This window comes from Catharus ustulatus, chromosome 1 (assembly GCF_009819885.2).
Source record: "Catharus ustulatus isolate bCatUst1 chromosome 1, bCatUst1.pri.v2, whole genome shotgun sequence".
Taxonomy (NCBI): domain Eukaryota; kingdom Metazoa; phylum Chordata; class Aves; order Passeriformes; family Turdidae; genus Catharus; species Catharus ustulatus.
In genome coordinates, this window is record NC_046221.1 from 71,696,296 (window position 1) to 71,714,441 (window position 18,146).

General features: G+C 45.0%; 1 protein-coding gene across 4 annotated transcripts in view; it reads left to right on the forward strand.

Annotated features, from left to right (window-relative positions):
* The first annotated feature begins 1,177 nt into the window (after positions 1–1,177).
* Positions 1,178–18,146, forward strand: part of SLC22A23 (solute carrier family 22 member 23) — a 108,519-nt gene continuing 91,550 nt past the window's right edge. For all 4 annotated transcript variants that reach the window (XM_033082348.1, XM_033082359.2, XM_033082368.2 and 1 more), the window contains exon 1: positions 1,178–2,506. In XM_033082348.1, coding sequence (XP_032938239.1) covers positions 1,976–2,506 — 531 coding nt within the window. In that variant the 5' untranslated portion in view covers positions 1,178–1,975. The remainder of the gene's footprint in view (positions 2,507–18,146) is intronic.

Consider the following 18,146-nt stretch of genomic DNA (forward strand, 5'->3'; position numbering starts at 1 on the left):
CAAAGTGTCACTTGGAGAGGCTGTAGGGCCTCTGAAGTACTGAGTGTTCCTCAGAGCAGAACCCAGGGAAGCCCGACAAAAGGGACACACTGAAGTGGTACAGACATGAAACCTTTCTGATGTCCTCTGTAAGACAAAGAGCTAAAGGGGGGGAAGATCTACGGCATTAATGGTCTACAATAATTTGCTAGCAGAGACCAGATCAAATACATGAAATTCCATCAATAGCTTGCTCCTCCATTTATATTTGGCAATAACACCCATCCTCTTCTAATGCACACAGGCATTTTCTGCTCACTAGCTGTGTTCACGTGTACAAGCGTATATTGATCTGTTTTCTCTCCTTCCCTTCTTACAAAGGAAAAAATAACCGCACAGTTCAGTAATGCACGGGCTGTGCTCCACGATGAAAATAGTCTGAGGCACTTACACGCTGAAGTAAATTTAGCTTAACATAAAAATAACCTTCACAAATTTGAAATGCCTGTTTTACAATTAACGTCAGGTGCTAACAGGATATAATTTTCTTCAAAGTGTGTACTAATGTGACAGGCTAACTGAAGCGATGCAGGCACGTCTCCTCACCGCTCTCTAGGTCTCAGAAATGCTCCCTTCACCTTTCGGTTCTTCCCTCCGAGTCTCGTCCTTTCTTCCACCACACAGGGTGCTCCTGCGGCTCGGCGATGCGGTGCGCTCCCGCCCAGCCCGCTGCAGCCGCGCTGCGTTATTAAAGGAACACATACCGTGTAAATAATTGATACGGAGCTAGCGCGCTGTGGAGCCCGAGCGCCTCCTCCTCCTCCTCCTCTTCCCCAGCCCTCGCCCCGCCACCCTACCTGCCCCGGCCCGGCGGAGCGGAGCGCAGCGCGGCCGCGGGGAGGCGCGGAGCCCCCGCGAAGCCGCCCCGCGCCCTCCCCGCCCCGCGGCGCCGTCCCGCCCCCGGCGGCGGAGGGTCCCTGGCGGGGGCCGGGCCGGGCCGGCGGCGCGGCGGGAGCAGGTGCGGCCGCCCGGCACCGCGGGGGCGGAGCGGGGGGCGGTGGCGCCGGGCCGGGCCGGGCCGGCAGGTGGGGGCTGCCGGGAGCTGGGTGGGTTTGCCCGCCCGCCTCTGGAGGTGCGGCCGGCGGCACGGCGCGGCGAGCGGGCTGCCGCGGGAGGCGCACGGCGGCGGCGGTGGCGGCGGCGGTGACCGCGTCCGCAACCCGGGCCGCGGAGGGGCCGGCGGGGCTCCTTGCTGCAGAGCCAGATGTGCGGGACGCGAGGCTGCGAGGGGTCGGCGGGGAGGTGCTGGGGGCTGCCGCCGCCGCTGCTGCCGCGGCCTGGGGGGAGCCCTTAGCTGTGCGGGAAGCGGGGAAGCCGTGTCGGGAGCTGTTATTTTCTTCTCCTCCTTCCTTTGCCTTCCCTCTTGTCCCTCCTCCCCCTCCTCACCAAAACCGGGAGAGGAGGCGTGTTCGGTGCCTTGCTGCACCGGTTTTGCTTGGTTTGTTGTTGCAGGGTTTGGTTCGCGGGGTGGCTGGCTTTTTTCTTTTTTTCTCTTTTCTCTTCCAACCTCCCCGCCTTCTCCCTTCCTCTCCTTTGGCCCATCGCATGCTCGGATCCGGCTGGATCCTTCCTTTTATTTTCGGCGGTGCCTCTCGGAAGGGGGAAGGGAGAGCTGGGATGAGTGCAGCTTGACGCACAGGCGAGGAGCGGGGGGGCACCGGCGGCAGCTGCAGCGGTTCGTGGCCGCAGGGTGCGGGTGAGGAGCGGAGAGAGCGAGGGGCTCCCTCGGTGCCTCCCCCTTTCTTCGCCCCGTCCTTCCTCCCCTCCTCCCTCTCTCCCTCCCCCATCCGTCTCCTGCCGGGTCCGGCTGGGAACGTGTGTGCAATATCCTACGCTGCAAGGTGTGTGTGTGTGCGCGGAGCAGAGGGAGGGAAGGACTCGCGAGGGAGCCGGGGCTGCCCCGGCCCGCCCTATGTGAGCCTCCCCGGGCGGCTGCATGGCGATAGACCGACGCCGTGAGGCGGGCGGCGGGGGCCGGCCGCTGCCGGAGGAGAACGGCTCGGTGCCGGGGGCCGTGGGGGGGGGCGCCGCCGCCCCCCCGGGGCCGCCCCCCGCCAACGCCGCCGGGGCCGAGATCCAGGCGGTGCCGGTGCCGCCGCCCGCCGCCCCCTGCAGCCCGCTGCTCCTCGACTATGACGGCTCGGTGCTACCCTTCCTCGGGGGGCTGGGCGGCCGCTACCAGCGGACCCTGGTGCTGCTCACCTGGATCCCAGCGCTCGTCATCGGCTTCAGCAAGTTCTCGGACTCCTTCCTCCTGGACCAGCCCGACTTCTGGTGCCGGGAGGCGGACGGGCAGGGCAACTGGAGCGGGACCTTGGCGCCGATCCATGCCAACCACAGCGGCAACGGGAGCATCTTCCCCCCGCCAGGGCTGCCCACCCCCGCGGGGGGCAACGCCAGCGAGTGCGACTGCCGCGAGTGGCACTACAGCATCAGAGCCGGCCTCGTCCAAAACGTCGTGAGCAAGGTGAGAAAGGCGGCTTCCCTCGGCCCTCCTCCCTGTCCAACCCTCACGGCTGGACACCTGCTCTTTCCAAGGCAAGGGGAGCCGCTGGACACGATACGGATCTGTTCTTGCGCGCTGTAGCTGGGTCAGTCAAGTGCCCCTGGGTTAGCGTCCCACCCGGAGAAAGTCAATCCCGCATTCCCGCAGCCCTTTCCCTCCCACTGTGTCACACCAGGTGTCCAGCCTGTGGACTTGTACCTGCACACTGGTTGCAGCACTAAGCGGCAAAGTTATGTGCTGAAACGGGATCCTGTGTGTCTCTTTGAGTTCCTGGTACTGTCCTGCTGTCTCTGGGTGTCTGTGGGAAAGATGCTGTAGGCATGAGCCCCAGCCGATAAGGGGAAAGGGTTGCAAAGAGGGCTCCAGCTGATCTTTGTGCAAGTATACTAAAGCAGCCCTACACATAAAAACCAGGTAGATTTTTGGGGAAGGTGAGGAAACGCTGACTGTTTTGAGTAAAATAAGACAAAAGTTCTCCCGAATTCCTCCGGTTCTGTACTTACTCTCTTGAAAACTGTTTTGGCACAGCAATTAAAGAAATGTCTCACAAGTTGTTTTACTCCAGAAGCAGAAAGTGCATGCTGCTGTGTTTTGTGTTTCCCCATTTAATGACTAAAGTGGAAAATTTCTAGTGAGGAGACTGTGCCGCTTTCTGCTCTTGCTTCGTATTTGCTGAGTAGTGCATATAAAAAAATCACTTTCCCTTTTCACCTGAAAGCTTTTGCTCAGTTCTAGTATCGGCTCTGCAAAAGCCCCGCAGGCTGCAGATGGGCCTTATTGATATTAACAGGCAGCTGGAGTTCCTGGAAATGTAAAATTAAATGGTTACACCAGGGAAGTAGTTCCCTTAATCTCAAGACCCCCTCCTAAGATCAGCAAAAATTACTTCCTGCCTGAGAGCAGTGTTTTCGCTTAACTGTGTTTATCTAGTTGGGCTAAAGAAATGAGGTAACAATCAGATGAACAACATAATTGTGCTTTGGTCAGCCAGCACGCACTTATATTGAATCATTGAAAATCATTTCGGTTTCTCTTTGTGTCCCTTGAAAGAGCATAACAAAAGAGCAACAGGGAAAAAGCAAATCCCTCAATACCTTGAACCCAGAATGGATTGAAAAGGAAGGTAACCCAGCTACACTCCTTTAATGAGAGAAACATAGCCACATGTTGGATCTGAATTGTTTGTGATATAGAAATGTATAAGAAAATTAGACTTTAAGAAGGTCATATTTTCTTCATTTTGTATCCAGACACTGAGTTTTTCATATGTTTGGGGGCTTAGCACTGAAGCTTTAGCATGAAAAAAGTATCTTGAAGTATTCTTTCAGTCTAAACTTTTAAAAAATTTTTGGAAATGTTTGAATCTTTTGAAGGTCATCATCAAGTTGGCCACAAAAGGTCAAGGGAGAGTTAGTTTGCTGTCTTGCATGCTTCTTTAGAGATAATAAAAAAAGTGTTCTTTGGAAGAACTTGCAGTAAAGGGCAGATCAATTTTAAGGGATAAACAAACATCTGTGGCCCCTGCTGTCTTGTTTTGTATTAGAAAGAATAATAATCATCTTTTGAGACTATGGGTTTTTCCAGTGTGGAGTTTTTATTTTTATTGTATGCTCACTTCCAAAAACTTGGCAGCTTTTTTGCTTTGATTTGTAATCCCATGTAATTATAATTAGATTGTTTTCTCAAGGTCAGGATTCCTCCTTAGTTTGTTCTTTGGTTTTGTTTTAGGGGTTTTCTGGGTGGGTGTGCTGGCTGTTTTTATTCTAATGAAGAAAGAAAGGAAAAAACCAGACAGAAGATCGTCATTGCTTGATCTGGACTTCATTTCTTATCAGTCCCCAGGAGCTCTGACACTGTAGGAGCAATTCTTGTAACCACTGACTCCTCTCGCATGCATCTCACTGTCCTTTGTGAGAAAGAGATACTCTGGATGAATTAAAGAGACTGGATGTTCAGATCACCCTTAACTCTCCTGAAAAATACATTTATTTCTGTAATGTATTATGCAATGTTCTCATCTTTCTAAATAGAGTTTTATTAAATCTTAGTCTAATATATGCTCATCTATGTAGTAGCCAGGGGTTATATTGAAATATCATAAAGAGAGCCAAAAGTATATTAATAAAAAATGTACTTTTGTTTGGCAAGTAAATCCTCTTGTACTTACCTTCACTGGTCTGAGCTAACAGCTGCTGGATGTTCCATTGTTGCTTTGTATTCAGAAACAATGAAACAATTCTGGTTATTTAGCACAAATCGTGTTTGATGTGGGTGCATATGAAACATCACTGTTCCCACCATTCCTCAGGAGCAGGATAGCTGTCCTTAAACTGCATTAAGTTCCACTGCCTCCATAGCCTCTCTTCTAATGGTACACCCTTCAGCAGATACTGTATCCCCATCCAGGTTTTCTCAGCCATCCCTTCCCTGGTGCTCATTTTCTCCCAGCCTGTGTCACGCTTGGGGCTGATGGAGTGGAGATCTTGCTCTTTCCAGCCCTGCTCGGTGCTTTGTTCAGCCCCACTTCTCTGTTTGCTGGAGCCAGATGTGGCCTTGCACCTTTCTTGAAGACTGGCACTGCCGTGTCAGATGCTGTCATTATCCTGACCTGCTTGACTGAGTCACTGGGAACGGTGCTTTTTATAGTGCTGCCAGTCATTAGAACTGGAAATGGTAATAAAGGACATAGTGCTTATTATTTACCACTGCTGAAACACATGTAGTGAAGAGGTCAGATGCATAATTTAACCACAGGGATTCCAGTGGCCATGTTAAATCACCCTTCTGAGCTAATGTCCTGACTTGGCACATAAATCTTGGTCTTTAGCTTGGTTTGTACATAAATATCTTCCCTTAGCACATTTCACTTACAAGGCTTTTTCACTGCTAAATGATTCTTTAAAGATTTTCATCTATTCTTTGTCACAACATCAACACCACCATACTGTTATAAACGGAGTGCACATATATTTCTTGAGAGGTACATCCTAAACCAGCCCTTAAGCAAAAGGGTAATTTTTTTTTTTAAAAAAAGTGGTTTTAATGGTCCAGGTATCATCCCACCAGTGTCCAAAGGAAGGATTCTGAGACAGACTTTGTAATTTTTTTTTTCCATGGGGAAACCTGAGATCTCCTTTTAGCCATTTGCCAAGTGGTGCTTCAGGTAAATTATTACTATTAACATAAGGAGCAACATAGTGACAACTAAACATATGTAGCCATGAGGCTTAGCCGGAAGCTGAGGGTGTGCTCAGTAGGGACTTTCCCAACTCTCTCACTAACTTCTTTAGTGCTTGCGTCTTCTGACCATCTGCAAAGCCAGCTGTTATCTTGGGACAACATTTTCATGGAAGCACTTAGTTACAGGATTGATGGCTGTTGGTTTTTTCACTCTGTTACTAGGATGACCCATCCTCTGTGTTTGATTGCATTAAGTGGTGGGGTTGTTTGCTGTTCTGCATGCTAATTTTATAATGGAGACCAAAAGCTGGTGATGGACAAGGACTGGGCTTGATTAAATTGCAGAGGTTGATGGCACATCATCCTTCTGTGTGCACTGGGAACGTTCCAGATCATTCCACCTCTTGGGGTTGGCATAAGAGGGAAGTGGTAAGTTGAAGGCTGCATTTTAATCACTTGGAGCGATTATGTAATAATATTTCATGTGTAGTCACAAGGGAATTCCTGTTGTGACTGCTTTTATGCTCCAGATGCCTTGTTTTCCTTCAATGCTGTTCGCTTGGCTCTCAACTTCCCACTTGATTTGTGTTGAGTCATCTTCTTTCCAAAGTAACATGGTAATCATTTTACCTATTTGCCACTGGTTCAAATATTCTCTTGCCAATTTGGCTGAGCCTCTAGCATTTGTCCCTACCAAAACAAGCAGAGCTGAAGTCAGAAGAGCCAAATGGTCCAGGGGCAAGGATGTCTGAACTTGGATTCATTTGGTCTGTGACTTGTACCCTTTGCTCCTGCAAGAGCAGATGTCTGTGCTTGACCAGTCTTCCTTCTCTTTGCTTTTATTGCAGTTCTGGCACTTGGCTGGGCACACCTTCATCTGATTTTCAGCTTGTAAGCCTGATGGAAAACTTTCTCTTAAAAGAATTTTTGCCTTCTTTTCCTGGATGTTCTACTGGGTTAATTGAAGTTAAATTGTTCTGTGCAGTAACGTGTGCTTTAGTCTGTGGTATGTCCCGTGGGATTATTGCCGATATCTGCAAGTAGCCAGAAATTATAAACAATTTTTTTTTGTGATAATAGTGATGATGAATTTGGCACAGCTTGCAGAGTAATATTTTTTGGGCTAGAGGATAGGTGTACATTTTAAATGGACTTTCAGAATACAATTATTAATTACTTCAAAGGGATCACTCTGACAAGGTCCTTCCCAAAATAAGAACTGTGCCACCCTTATCTCCTCCCATTTGTGCCTCTAATCTCATTTGTTTCTGCATATTCTCCAGTTGGCTTGTCTCTGCAAAGAGACTTTAGAAATGCTGATACTTCTTTTTTTTCCCTGCAATTGACAGGATTTGTCTTGTCAGTGTTAGTTCCTGGCTGACTGGCTTGCACCTAGTCCCAAATCAATGAAAACCTTGAGTTATTGTACCCACTGCAGTAGTTGGGTCAGAAGTGGCAATATTAAAGCTACTACATCACTTTGTTTCCACTGAACAACTTGAAGGGGGTATAGGGACCTGCAAGGCAGAGACTTGCAATGGGCAGAAAGTCTGTTCTAAATTTCTTTCAGTCAAGGCTTTGGAATGACTCTCAGCTTCTAATGGGTGCTGAAGGTGTCGGCAAGTCCCTGTGCTCAGAGGTGTCCAGAAATACTGCTAGACCAGAGCAAACATCTACTATTATTTCATTTCATGGCTTCCTCAGCTATGCAAGAGATCCCAAATTATATTTTTTTCCTTCTCCCCTCTGCAAGCTATCTGATAAAGAGTCTTCAGACTTGAATTGGTTTTTTTTGTTTGTTTTTTTTGGTTTGTTTTTTTTTTTTGTTAAAGAGGAGACAAAGGGGAGCTGTTGGCTTGTCCTGCTGCAGCTGCCCTGGCACCTGCTTGCATACACTGAGCATGGTGATGGAGCCTCCCGATTATCAGGGCACAGGTGAGCAACACCCTGAAAGAACAGGGCAAGTTTCTGGCTGAGTGGCACCAAGGAAGGGGATGGCTGTTTTGGGACCAGCACCTGCAGCTTCCCATGTGAAGAACTATCCTCTGCCTGCAAACAGTAAATAGTCTTACGTTTGAAATAACCAACTATGATATCACAAGGCTTCTTGTTTAGTGAGCCTAGATACTGGTTTTGCTTATTTGAGGGTGTTATGTACTGGCCAAAACCTTTTAAAGCAGTTGGTCTAAAAACAGAAGCTGGATCAAGACTGATACTGACATCAGAACTCAGGTAATTTTGTTTTTTGTCTGACATGGATTCTTTTTCACTACAGGAAATGTACATGCAGTTCATGTGTATTATCACCCTTAAGATAAAGTGTCTCAGTTACAGGAATCTGATTTCAACTTACCATAAATAGTTTGTAACATTGCTACAACTAGCAGTGATCCTTCAGGAGGGTAATTCCATATTGAAATGTCTTTAAGACATTCTCAGCTTTTCAAGGCTTGCTACTGAGTCTTTCATATAAGTAATTTTTTGTATATATGTCAAATAACTGCCTTTATTTTATTTTTTTTTAACCTCCTGGATGGACTTGATGTTTGACATGCTTGGGATTTTGTTTGTTTTTGTTTCCACTCCCTAATACATCCTGTATCTCTGTCACGTAATTTAAATATACCGACCCTGCCCATGTTGTGACAGAAATTGCTGGCCATGGTGAATGTTTACCAGCTGTGCAGGCAGCCTAACCCCAAATTTCTTACCCTGGCTACAAGACTGCAGTTATAAAAGGTGACCTCGTGGGTTTTTTTTAAAGCATTTATCAAAGAAAGGAGCTGGGACTCAGGAAGGCATGTAATATGGAGCCAGTTCTGATGGAGACATTGAGATGAGGCTTACAGGACAGTCAAACTTCAGGGGGTCATTTCTTAATGAAATAACATCTGGACTAGCACAAGATTTGTGATTTTCTTGAACTTCAAAACTTCTGCCATACTGATAGGGAAAAGTCTTAAATCTCATTAAATCAGTTCTAGGCAGCTGCTAAATTTAAAAAATGCTGAAAGAGATACAGTGCTTTTGTGTACCTCATCTTTTGTTTTCTTTGTCAGTCTATTTGTTCCTGCCTACCTGGCACCCCTGTTCAGGACAGCCACTCTCATTCCCTCCCTCCCTTTCATATTCCTTCCTCTTCCCGCTCTTCAGCGCAGTCAGGCTGGCGCTGGCTTACCCGCAAGTAACTGTGGAATTAATTAGGCTGAGATCTTGCTACAGAACAAAGGACTGAGGTTTGCTGCAGACAATGTGTAGAAGATCAGAGTAGCCTGTTGTAGGGATATGCTGCAGCTTTGCAGCAGTGCTGATTGTTCAGTTCTTGCACTGAATTCCATTAAAACAGCTTCTCTCAGGTTTTGGTCACCTTAACTCAAATGTGTGCTCAGCTCTCATAATGTAATTTATTTTTATAATTTTTACCAGCTGACTTTTGACAGCAGATGGCTTTGTGTGCGTTCTGAATTCCCTTTTAAAGTCAAAGAGGAAGGAAGGAACCTGAAGGAAGGAAAAAGGAGTTTCAACACCCTTTCAATCCATGTCATCAGAGTGTGTTGCAGCAGTTTCCAGGCAAACCCCATTTCAGTGTCTGATATCTGCTCAGCACTACTGGAGCTGCGCTGGTCCACACCCAGTCTTAGTGCTGGGGAGCCTGCCCCCACACCAACCTGTAAAAACTGGCAGGCAGCAAGGATTAATGTGTGTGTTGAGTTGTTCCTGCTGATCCATGCCATGTCATACCTGCTGGGAACATGCAATAGGTTTGTAGCTATTGCCACAAAGAAGGATCGGTGCTGTCCTTGGTGTGACTGGCATGCTTGGGCTGGAACCTCCTGCCTGTTCTATGAGCTGATGAGGAGAAGGTAAATGTGCTGTAAGCATGATGGGCTGGGTAGGAAAGTTCAGCGTGTAGTCCAAGGCTTTGTTAGCATTTTTTATTTTTTCTTATGATCTGGGAGTGCCTCAATTGCCAGTTGCTACACTGAAAAACAAGAACAAAAGATTAGGTAAGTGGATGTATCCTGATCCTCATTTCTGGGATGCCTATCTAGGTCCCCCAGGAGCAAAGCTATGAGAATCAGGAATGCTGCTTGTGGAATGCAGGGAAGCGGTATGTTCCAGCAGCAAGTGATTTACAGTTACCCTTGTGCATTGTTTTCAGAGCAGGGTGGTCTGGTTCCCTAAAAAAGGTTCTTTGCCTCCAGACAGTGGTGGAGGAATTCATTTTGGCCCAAGTACTATCTCCCTGCTACTCTGCAGAACTCTGGAGCTGCCTGCTTTCCTCCTGGCCTTCAGGCCAAAGTCCATGATCATGCAGACAGTGTTGCAATGTGCACCCTCAAAATATTATTAAGGATAGGGACTGTAAATTAAATATTAAGACCTTTTCCCTACTATGTCTTTCAGGGCTGTGTAAAATACTGTCTGCTTGAACAATACAAGCTTGACAGACCAGTTTCACCTTCCAATTTGTAAACCAAGTGGAGTATTTTTCTCCCTTCTTCCCTACACTTAATATTTATTTAGGTCTGAATTAATACCAGACCCGGGGTTTTTTCCCTCTCCTTTTCTTCTTGCCTGAGTTATAATAGTCATAGTTTGAAAATGATGACAGGGCAAGGTCACAGCAGCAACAATTGCATGTCAGAGTTAAGGTGTCTGATCTTTTTATCTAAGGTGGCAAGTATTTTTATGAGGAATGACTTTCTCCTCTTATCTACTGCTTCAACCTTCTCCATTTTAGAATTTTATACCATGCTTTCAGTTTTTTACCCCTGGATTCAAAAAAAGCCCAACAAGATAGTAAACTAGGTGTTGCCATGTCAGCCCTGGCAAACCTGCAACGTATTTCATGCATGCCTGTTTTGTCAGCCTGAAAAATACTAGTCCACAAAGCATTAACTTATTTTTGATAATGAGATGACAGTGAATGTTAATATTTAACTATGATGTTGCAGGGGTTTTTACACGTGGCTTCTATTTACAGTGCTTACTTAAACAAGTTCAAAATACAAATCTGATAGCTAGTTTAACTTCTCTAGTTTGGTTGTGAAGTCAGTCCCAACAGCACGTACCTCGTCCAGAATAAATGTAGTTGTCGGCTGAAAACTGAGGAATGGTACTCAAATGCCACTTTTCAGTTTGTGTGTCTCTGTCCTAGGGATGGGTGTGGTTGCTCCTGGTCTTTTCATGCAGCCAGAGGGAGGCAAACAGCTGCAAGTTCTTACAGCAAAAACTAGATTGAAAATTAAAGTCACTTTTGTGGGGAAGTCTTCTAATCATGTCAGAATGCATGTAGAAAAGCTACTTAGTTGCAGCACAGAGATGTAAAAAGAGATATTGAAATATCCTGATGCTGCTTTGTGGAAAATTATTAACGTAGTATTATGGATACTGTGAAGGAAAGCTTCAAGCAAGATTTTGTATCTTCCAACTCTTTGATGTCAGATGATATTATGGAGTTGGGAAGAACTAAGCAGATCACATCAGCTGAGAAACAAGTTAGTTGACTAATCTGTGGATGGTGAAGGCTGAGAAAGATCTAAATGTCTCAGAATAAAGGGAACTCCTACTGAAAATAAAAGAAGTAGTGATGAAGAGGTGGGTGGTACATGGATGCTACTAAAGTTGATTTAATCATGTTGAGTATTCAGAAGATTGTCATATGATTAGCAAATCATATTTTAATTGTTAGCACATTAGCAATTATTATTTACTTAGCAAACTTCTTTCTTCCCTCTCCCATTGGGGAAAAGAAACAGATCTGTGATGAGAGCAAGTTTGGGAATAGAAGAGCTAATTGCTCCTGACTAAAGTGTGAAGTTGAAACCAGTTGAAATTTTTCAGTTCTGCGGTGTCTCAGGGGGTATTATCTTGAGATTTTCTTGATGTGTCCAGTGGAGAGCTTGGAGGGTCTTTTTTGCTTATGGCATAGACTAAGGAATAATTTAGTTCAGAACACTAAATTTAAAATCTTTTCCAAGTTAGTTTACTGGCATTGAAATGGAGTCAATATGTGTCTTTTGCGTATTTGAAATTTTGAGCTTGTTTTGTGACTGCAGTATTGCTTGAGCCTTCTCTTCATGCTGGGGATATGTCCCTTAATGGTGAGCCATGATTGAAAGGCTTTAGAAAGGCCTTTCAGCTGCCTGGGGTGGAATGGAGCCATGCACATACTGCTTGTGAGCAGGACAGCATCTCCCTGTGGGGCACAGTGGGCACATCCCGCTTACTTGGAAGTAATTAATATAAGAGGCATTGTGTCTCTGCCTGTCCAGTTTCATGCAGCTTGAGGAAACCTGTGCCTTAGGTTTTCCATTGTGATGACAGAGTCAAAATTTTCACACCAGGAACAAGTGCTGTGTTCGGTGTCGGTGTTCACACGGTAATGTGTGGCACCAAGCCTTTGTGCTTTATTTTTAGGCTGTAATACCAGACTAAAAAAATATGCACTTAAAAAAACTAATGCAGAAATTACACAGCTAAGACGTGCATATCAGAAAATTGTGGTTTTGAAGGAGATGTATTTCAGCAACTTTATGTTAAACTCCAGAAACCATTAAGGAAACTTGCGAAGTCCGTGGTTAGGCAGTCCTGTACTATTTTGTGGGGATGGAAGCTGTTTTCATAGGTTCATACTATGCTGCACAATCTAATTATATCTTTCTTGGAAGACAGCTAAGCACATGTCCCCCAGCTCATGTGCCCCCCCACCTCTTTTTCCCCCCACTACTCTCCCTCCCCATGTCCTCAAAACCTTTGTTTTGGTGATAGTATCAAAAGTAGTTTCTTTGCTTTACTTTTCAAATGGTGCATTGCCCAGGTGGTCAGTCATGTCCGTAGTCAAAACAATTTCTGTGTAAGTGACCTTGTGTTTACTGTTCACAAGTCATTTTTCTGGGCTGCAGTTTTTCCTTGCCAGGTGTCTGCTGTGGTCAGAAATGGTTTACTGGTTTCTGAGAATGAAAAGTACAGCAAATGTTGTTTCCACTGTAAGAAAAACAAATTGGATAAGAAGCTGATCCAAACAAGGCTGGCATCTGTTGAGTTAGCAAGCTCCAATGTCTGGGGATAAGGACCTGAGTTTTGCTAGGAGTGGGAAGAAGGCAGATGTTGAGCTAAAGATCATACTGTGGTACTAGCAATATTTCTCTTTGACACCTGAGTAAAAGTTCCGGCAAATCTGGATGATTATAAACCTCTCAAAATACCGGTGTGTACTTGTGCAGTAAAAATGTTGAAGTATTGAGGTTCTAAGCATTTAGGCACAGGTCAAAGATTTCAGCAAAAGCATCCACTTAAGATAAAGCTGAACAATGTTAGATGTACTTGGCTTTTAGAGGTCTAGCATCTCACAGAGAGGAAGTATCTGGAAAGTCAGGTGTTGACTCTGTGTTGGGTTGGGGCATTCCACCGTAGGTGTGGTGTAGGTTTGAGTGGCTGTTCAAAGAAAACAAACAACAAAACCTCTTAATAGCTGGTTTGTTGTTTTCTTGCATGTTGTGTTTTTTAATGGCTCTTCTAGTTTCCAGTCCACTTGTGTCTGATTAAAAACAAGAGGAAAGTTGTCGCTTGGAGAGGTTTGGTTCTGAATGTGGCTGTTATAAAGAAGATAAAATTATTATTTTTTATACCTTCTTCTTAAGTCTTCCAGGATTAATTCTGTTAGTTTTATACTCTAATGTTCTTATTTTCAAATGTGGTCTTGATATTTCCACCCAGCTGATTATAGTGATGGACATAAAAATGCCACGTGTTCTCAAGAATACTTTATTGACACTTAAAATACAGACTGGGAGTACTTTGCCCCACTGTGATCCCAAAGGAGAGGCACCCTTACTCTGAACCCTAAACGTTAAATAGTTTAAATGCTCTCATGGTGCTGTGGCTGAGAAGAAGATACAGAGATACCTGTGACACCGAACCCCCCCCCCCGGCTTTAGGTGTTGCAGTTGGGCTGGAGTACCTCTCTGGGAGACTTCTGCAACCTCCCTTGTGTGATTTTGCTGCACACTTATTTTCTGTAGAGTTGAGCATCATGCCACTTTCTGGATCTCGTGCACTTTCTTTAAGATTAAACGCTGCCAGAGTGTCATTTTTACTGGGGGCTGAGAAAGGGAGAAATTTTGTCCTTTGACAGTCTAGAGGGAAATCTCGGTACAGTGGTGTCCCGTGGCTCTAATTATGAGTATTACTCAGATTATTCAGTTCTGTGGGTTATATTGTATGAGAACTACTGATTGCCTTGCTTTCCTATTTGTTTTGGGTTTTTTTTAATAGTTATTGGTTTCCTGATCTGGAGCTTTACCTCCAGGAATAAGTACCTGCAGACTGTCCTGCCTTTTTTAATGCATATCTTATGAGAAACTGAACTGTATTTTTTTATTATTCTTTTTTTAAATAACTTTGGTTCAGGTCATTGGGGATTATGGAAAAAAGCCACTCTACTATAATGTGATGCCTTCATAAATTTAAAGTCTCACTGTGTAATGTGTTTGTATAGAAAATGGATTCTAGTTCTGTGCAGGGTAAATTGACAGGGTTTGGCTATAAAAAGATGAAACAGGAAGGATAGGAACAAAGGAAAATGAGACCAAACAGTGCTGAAGAATCGATTCTTATTTTCATTTATTGGTCCTAAAATTGTTCCCTAATGAACAGGCAAGCTGGTGGTTTTCCCCAGGCAGGGTTTGCTGCTGCTGTGGCATCCATGATACGTAGAGGACAGGGCTCCCCAAGTCCAACCTTCACTCAGGGGATTGGGAGGTCATAGGTGGTGTGTAAGGCATCAAGATGGAGAGTGAGGAGGCTGACACAGCAGCCGGGTGCCGCCTGGCTGGAGAAGGACCAAGGCTGGAGCTTCATTCCTGGCTTAAGGCTTCCAAGGCAGCAGCTTTGATGATCCTCTGGATCCTCTCTTATTGCTGAAATCACTGCAGAGAGCAGTCAAAGCAGAGCTACAATCCACCTGCAGACTCTTTGGGGAAGGGGGTGCTTTCTTTCAGCAGCAATCCGAGCATCGAGCATTGGAAGCAGACTGTGAACCCACAGTGAGGGAAGAAGGAGGTGTGTCCAGTTCCCCTCTCATGGGCTTTCTGTGCCAGACTGGGTTAGTGTTGTGCCAGAGAATCTCTCCTGCTTTCTCATTGCTCGTTTTTAGGACAGAAGGGTCTGCTTTGCATGTCTCATGGTATGGTGGTGAAGGTAGACTCAGCCAGATCCTCAACAGGAATCTTACCTTTTACCAGTGGTACCACACCTAAGCACATTGTCAGTGTGCTTAGGTACCACAGACAGCATTGTGGCCACTGGAGCACAAGGGCTGTTGAGACAAGAGCCCTTAATTCAGACAGGTTGTGTTTGTAGCTACAAACATACAGCAGACTTTATTTTTAAACCTTATAGCAGTGCAAATACTGAAGCACTGCATGAGCCCTGCCCAGGTTTTCACCCCTTGTAAAGAAGTTACATGATGGTTACTATTTGGGTGGGTTGTCTTTTGCCAGCTGTCTTCCCAAGCATCCCACGTTTTAAGTAGTCCTCCATCTCGCTATGAATTATAGTGAGTCACAGCATGGGTGGTGACTCACTGATACCAGTTAAATATTAGGCTCCTGAAGGTGTGACTCCTCCAGCTTCGACCAAAATATGCTGCCACAACATGAAAAAATGCTTCCAATATGTTGCACATCTGCATAGGTGGCAAATTCTCTATGTTGCTGTACTGCTATGAAAAAAGAAATTTTGTTCTTTAATGTTTCTTTTCCACCAGCATATTTTAAATGTAATTATTTTTGGCTTGGCATGACAATATAACTCTTTTTGTTTAGCAAGTCAGTTTATCTGATCTCTTTCTTGTATTGGAAGGATGGATGGAGGACAGGAAGACATACAAAACCCAGGGGCGCACAGAGAAATCCCAAGGAAAGTTTAGAAACACTCTTTCTTCAGGCTCAGCACTGTCAATTCCCAAGTGGAATACTAGGGGATTCAGCCAGAGCAGTTATAGGATTTAATGGTTTCCCTGCTTGTAGCAGATTAATCTACACTTTGCAAGAGGTAGTAGGGGATTACTGTCCAGTCTCCAGCCAAAACAATCTCCCAGTGCAGATTTACTTGGACTGCCACTCGAACTGTCATCAGCTCTGCCCACCTGGCTGTTTTGTTCTGCAGGGCCATTGGAGCTTGTCATTCCTTTCTCCTTGAAGCAAATCTGAGTGTCATCTTTGCAGGATGCTTGGAGCAGGACCTGCCACAGCTCTGGGCACAGCTGTGCCATGTGGGCACATGTCAGCTCTGTTCTCCTCTGCTGAGCCCAGGCATATGTAAGGGAAGAGGCAGCACTGATGTTGTATGAAGATCCCTCCTTTATTTCTAGCTCTTCAAAGCTGAGGCTTTTCATGGAGAAGGGAAAGGGGAGCACAGATCTCTGGCAAAATCTCTGTTTTCAGCATGACAAAGCTTTGCTGGCTTGCTCTGCTGCTATGTTAAGATAAGTGGGGATGATACGCTCGCTATTAAATCTGTGTTTGTCCTATTAATGTCATCTTTACCTGAGGCTGCTTTAGACTCCAGCATCCATTTTTCTTCTCTCTCCTTATTCTCATCTCTCTTTGCAAGTTGAATGCCCTGGTGGCACCTACCACTGTCCTGCCAAATTTATTTTGGCTAACTGCTTCATGGTGACCACTCTCTGGTTGTGATAGCTGCCAGAGGAGAAACCAGGATATAATTCAGCTCTTAGTACTGAGCAAGTAATCTGGGATCATGGCAGATTCTCCAGAACTGTGTAGTGAGGTAACTGTTGATATATTTCACTGTTTGTGTATTTACAGATTTGGATGGTTTTGCAGATATTTTGGGAATGTCAGGACCTGCCTGGTCTGTCAAAAGTCTCCCCATGTGGGCTTGGGGGATCAGCCCTGATTTCTGCTGGCCTGCAGTGAATGCTTAACAGAGGGCAGGAAAGAGCCAGATGCAGGGTTTGCAAGGAAATACATGTTTTTATTTTCAGAGCAGCTGGGGAGTTGGACAATAGCCTCAAAACCAAACAACTTATCTGCGCGTCATCCTTTGTTTATCGACAGGAGTGGGTGTGTTTTGGGCACCACGGAAGGACAAGCTGATAGAGTGACTTTTCTCCTGCTTTTAAACCCTTGCTTTCTCTGCCAGTGTGCCAGGAGGGGTTGACATCTGTTGTCCTGGGTTGGAATTTCATAACAACCCTTCATGAGATTTTGGCTCTTCCAGCCACAAGCCTTTGCCTAAGTGTAATCTGGTACTGCACGTTCCCTGCCTGGGGCTTATGCAAGGGCCGGCTATCATCGGCTAGCAACAGCAAACTGTGAAAATGGAAAGGCATCAGGATATCTCCTTTTTCTTTTTGCACTTAGAGAACACTACTGTTCCTCTGACATTAATTGATATTAAAATGAATTATTGAATTTTAAAACCTGCTCTTGTATAAATATGACTATTTTTAATAAACCTAATTTTTTATCTACGAATGAAAAAAAATTATTTCTCAGATTTAAGCAGCACATACAACTTCTGGATTGTGAAAATGAACCTGGAGAATTTTAAAGGCTGCCTCTGCCTCAGATGTATCTTCTGAGTTTCATTTAGTTTGCAGCTTGTCTGGGCAGATATTATTGTTTGCTAGCTGGAGATTGGTTCTAGAATTGCTAGTGTTAGTAATTGCATTTCCTCTCCTTGCTTCTGAAAAGTCAACATTTTTGGAGAGCAATCCAAAGTTCCTTGCTGAGTTCTTTACTGCAAATTATTCATAGCTATTTGGAAAAAATCCTTGCTCATACTACTTGCTTATGGTTCTTTAGTGCCTCCAGTCTGTAGGGTGGAAGATGAAACATGAGTCCCAACTTTTGCAAATCAGCACAGTGGGGAAGTCGAAATACATTTAACTTTAGAAGCCTGTGTGCTGGCACATTTCTTTCGGTCACAAAGTTGCTATACCTCTTGGTGAGAGGATATATTGTAGCGAGGACATCTGTGGTGTTGGACCAGAGGACTGAGCCTTGCCTTGTTTGTGGAAGGGCTGTGCATCATGGAAATGCTTAAAAGTGCAGTGCACCTAACTGAACTCTTTTGAGGGAAGTTTTTTTTTGAAGTTGAATCTGACTTTTAAAAATAAATTGTATACTTTGTGTTTTTGGCTATGAAACTTCAATTACTGGTGTCAGAAGGGTTGCTGGTATTGCATTACACACAAACAGCCGTTTATTCTGCAAAGTTTCAGTTCTGGAGTATCTGACTCTCCAAAGTTAGCTGTACTTATTTGTCATGAGAAGTGTGTGGCTACCATTATCATCAATATTTGAACACTTCACAAACCACGGGCAAACATATCCTCTTACATTTATTCAAGGGTATAATAGTAACTATCCACACTTTACACATAAGG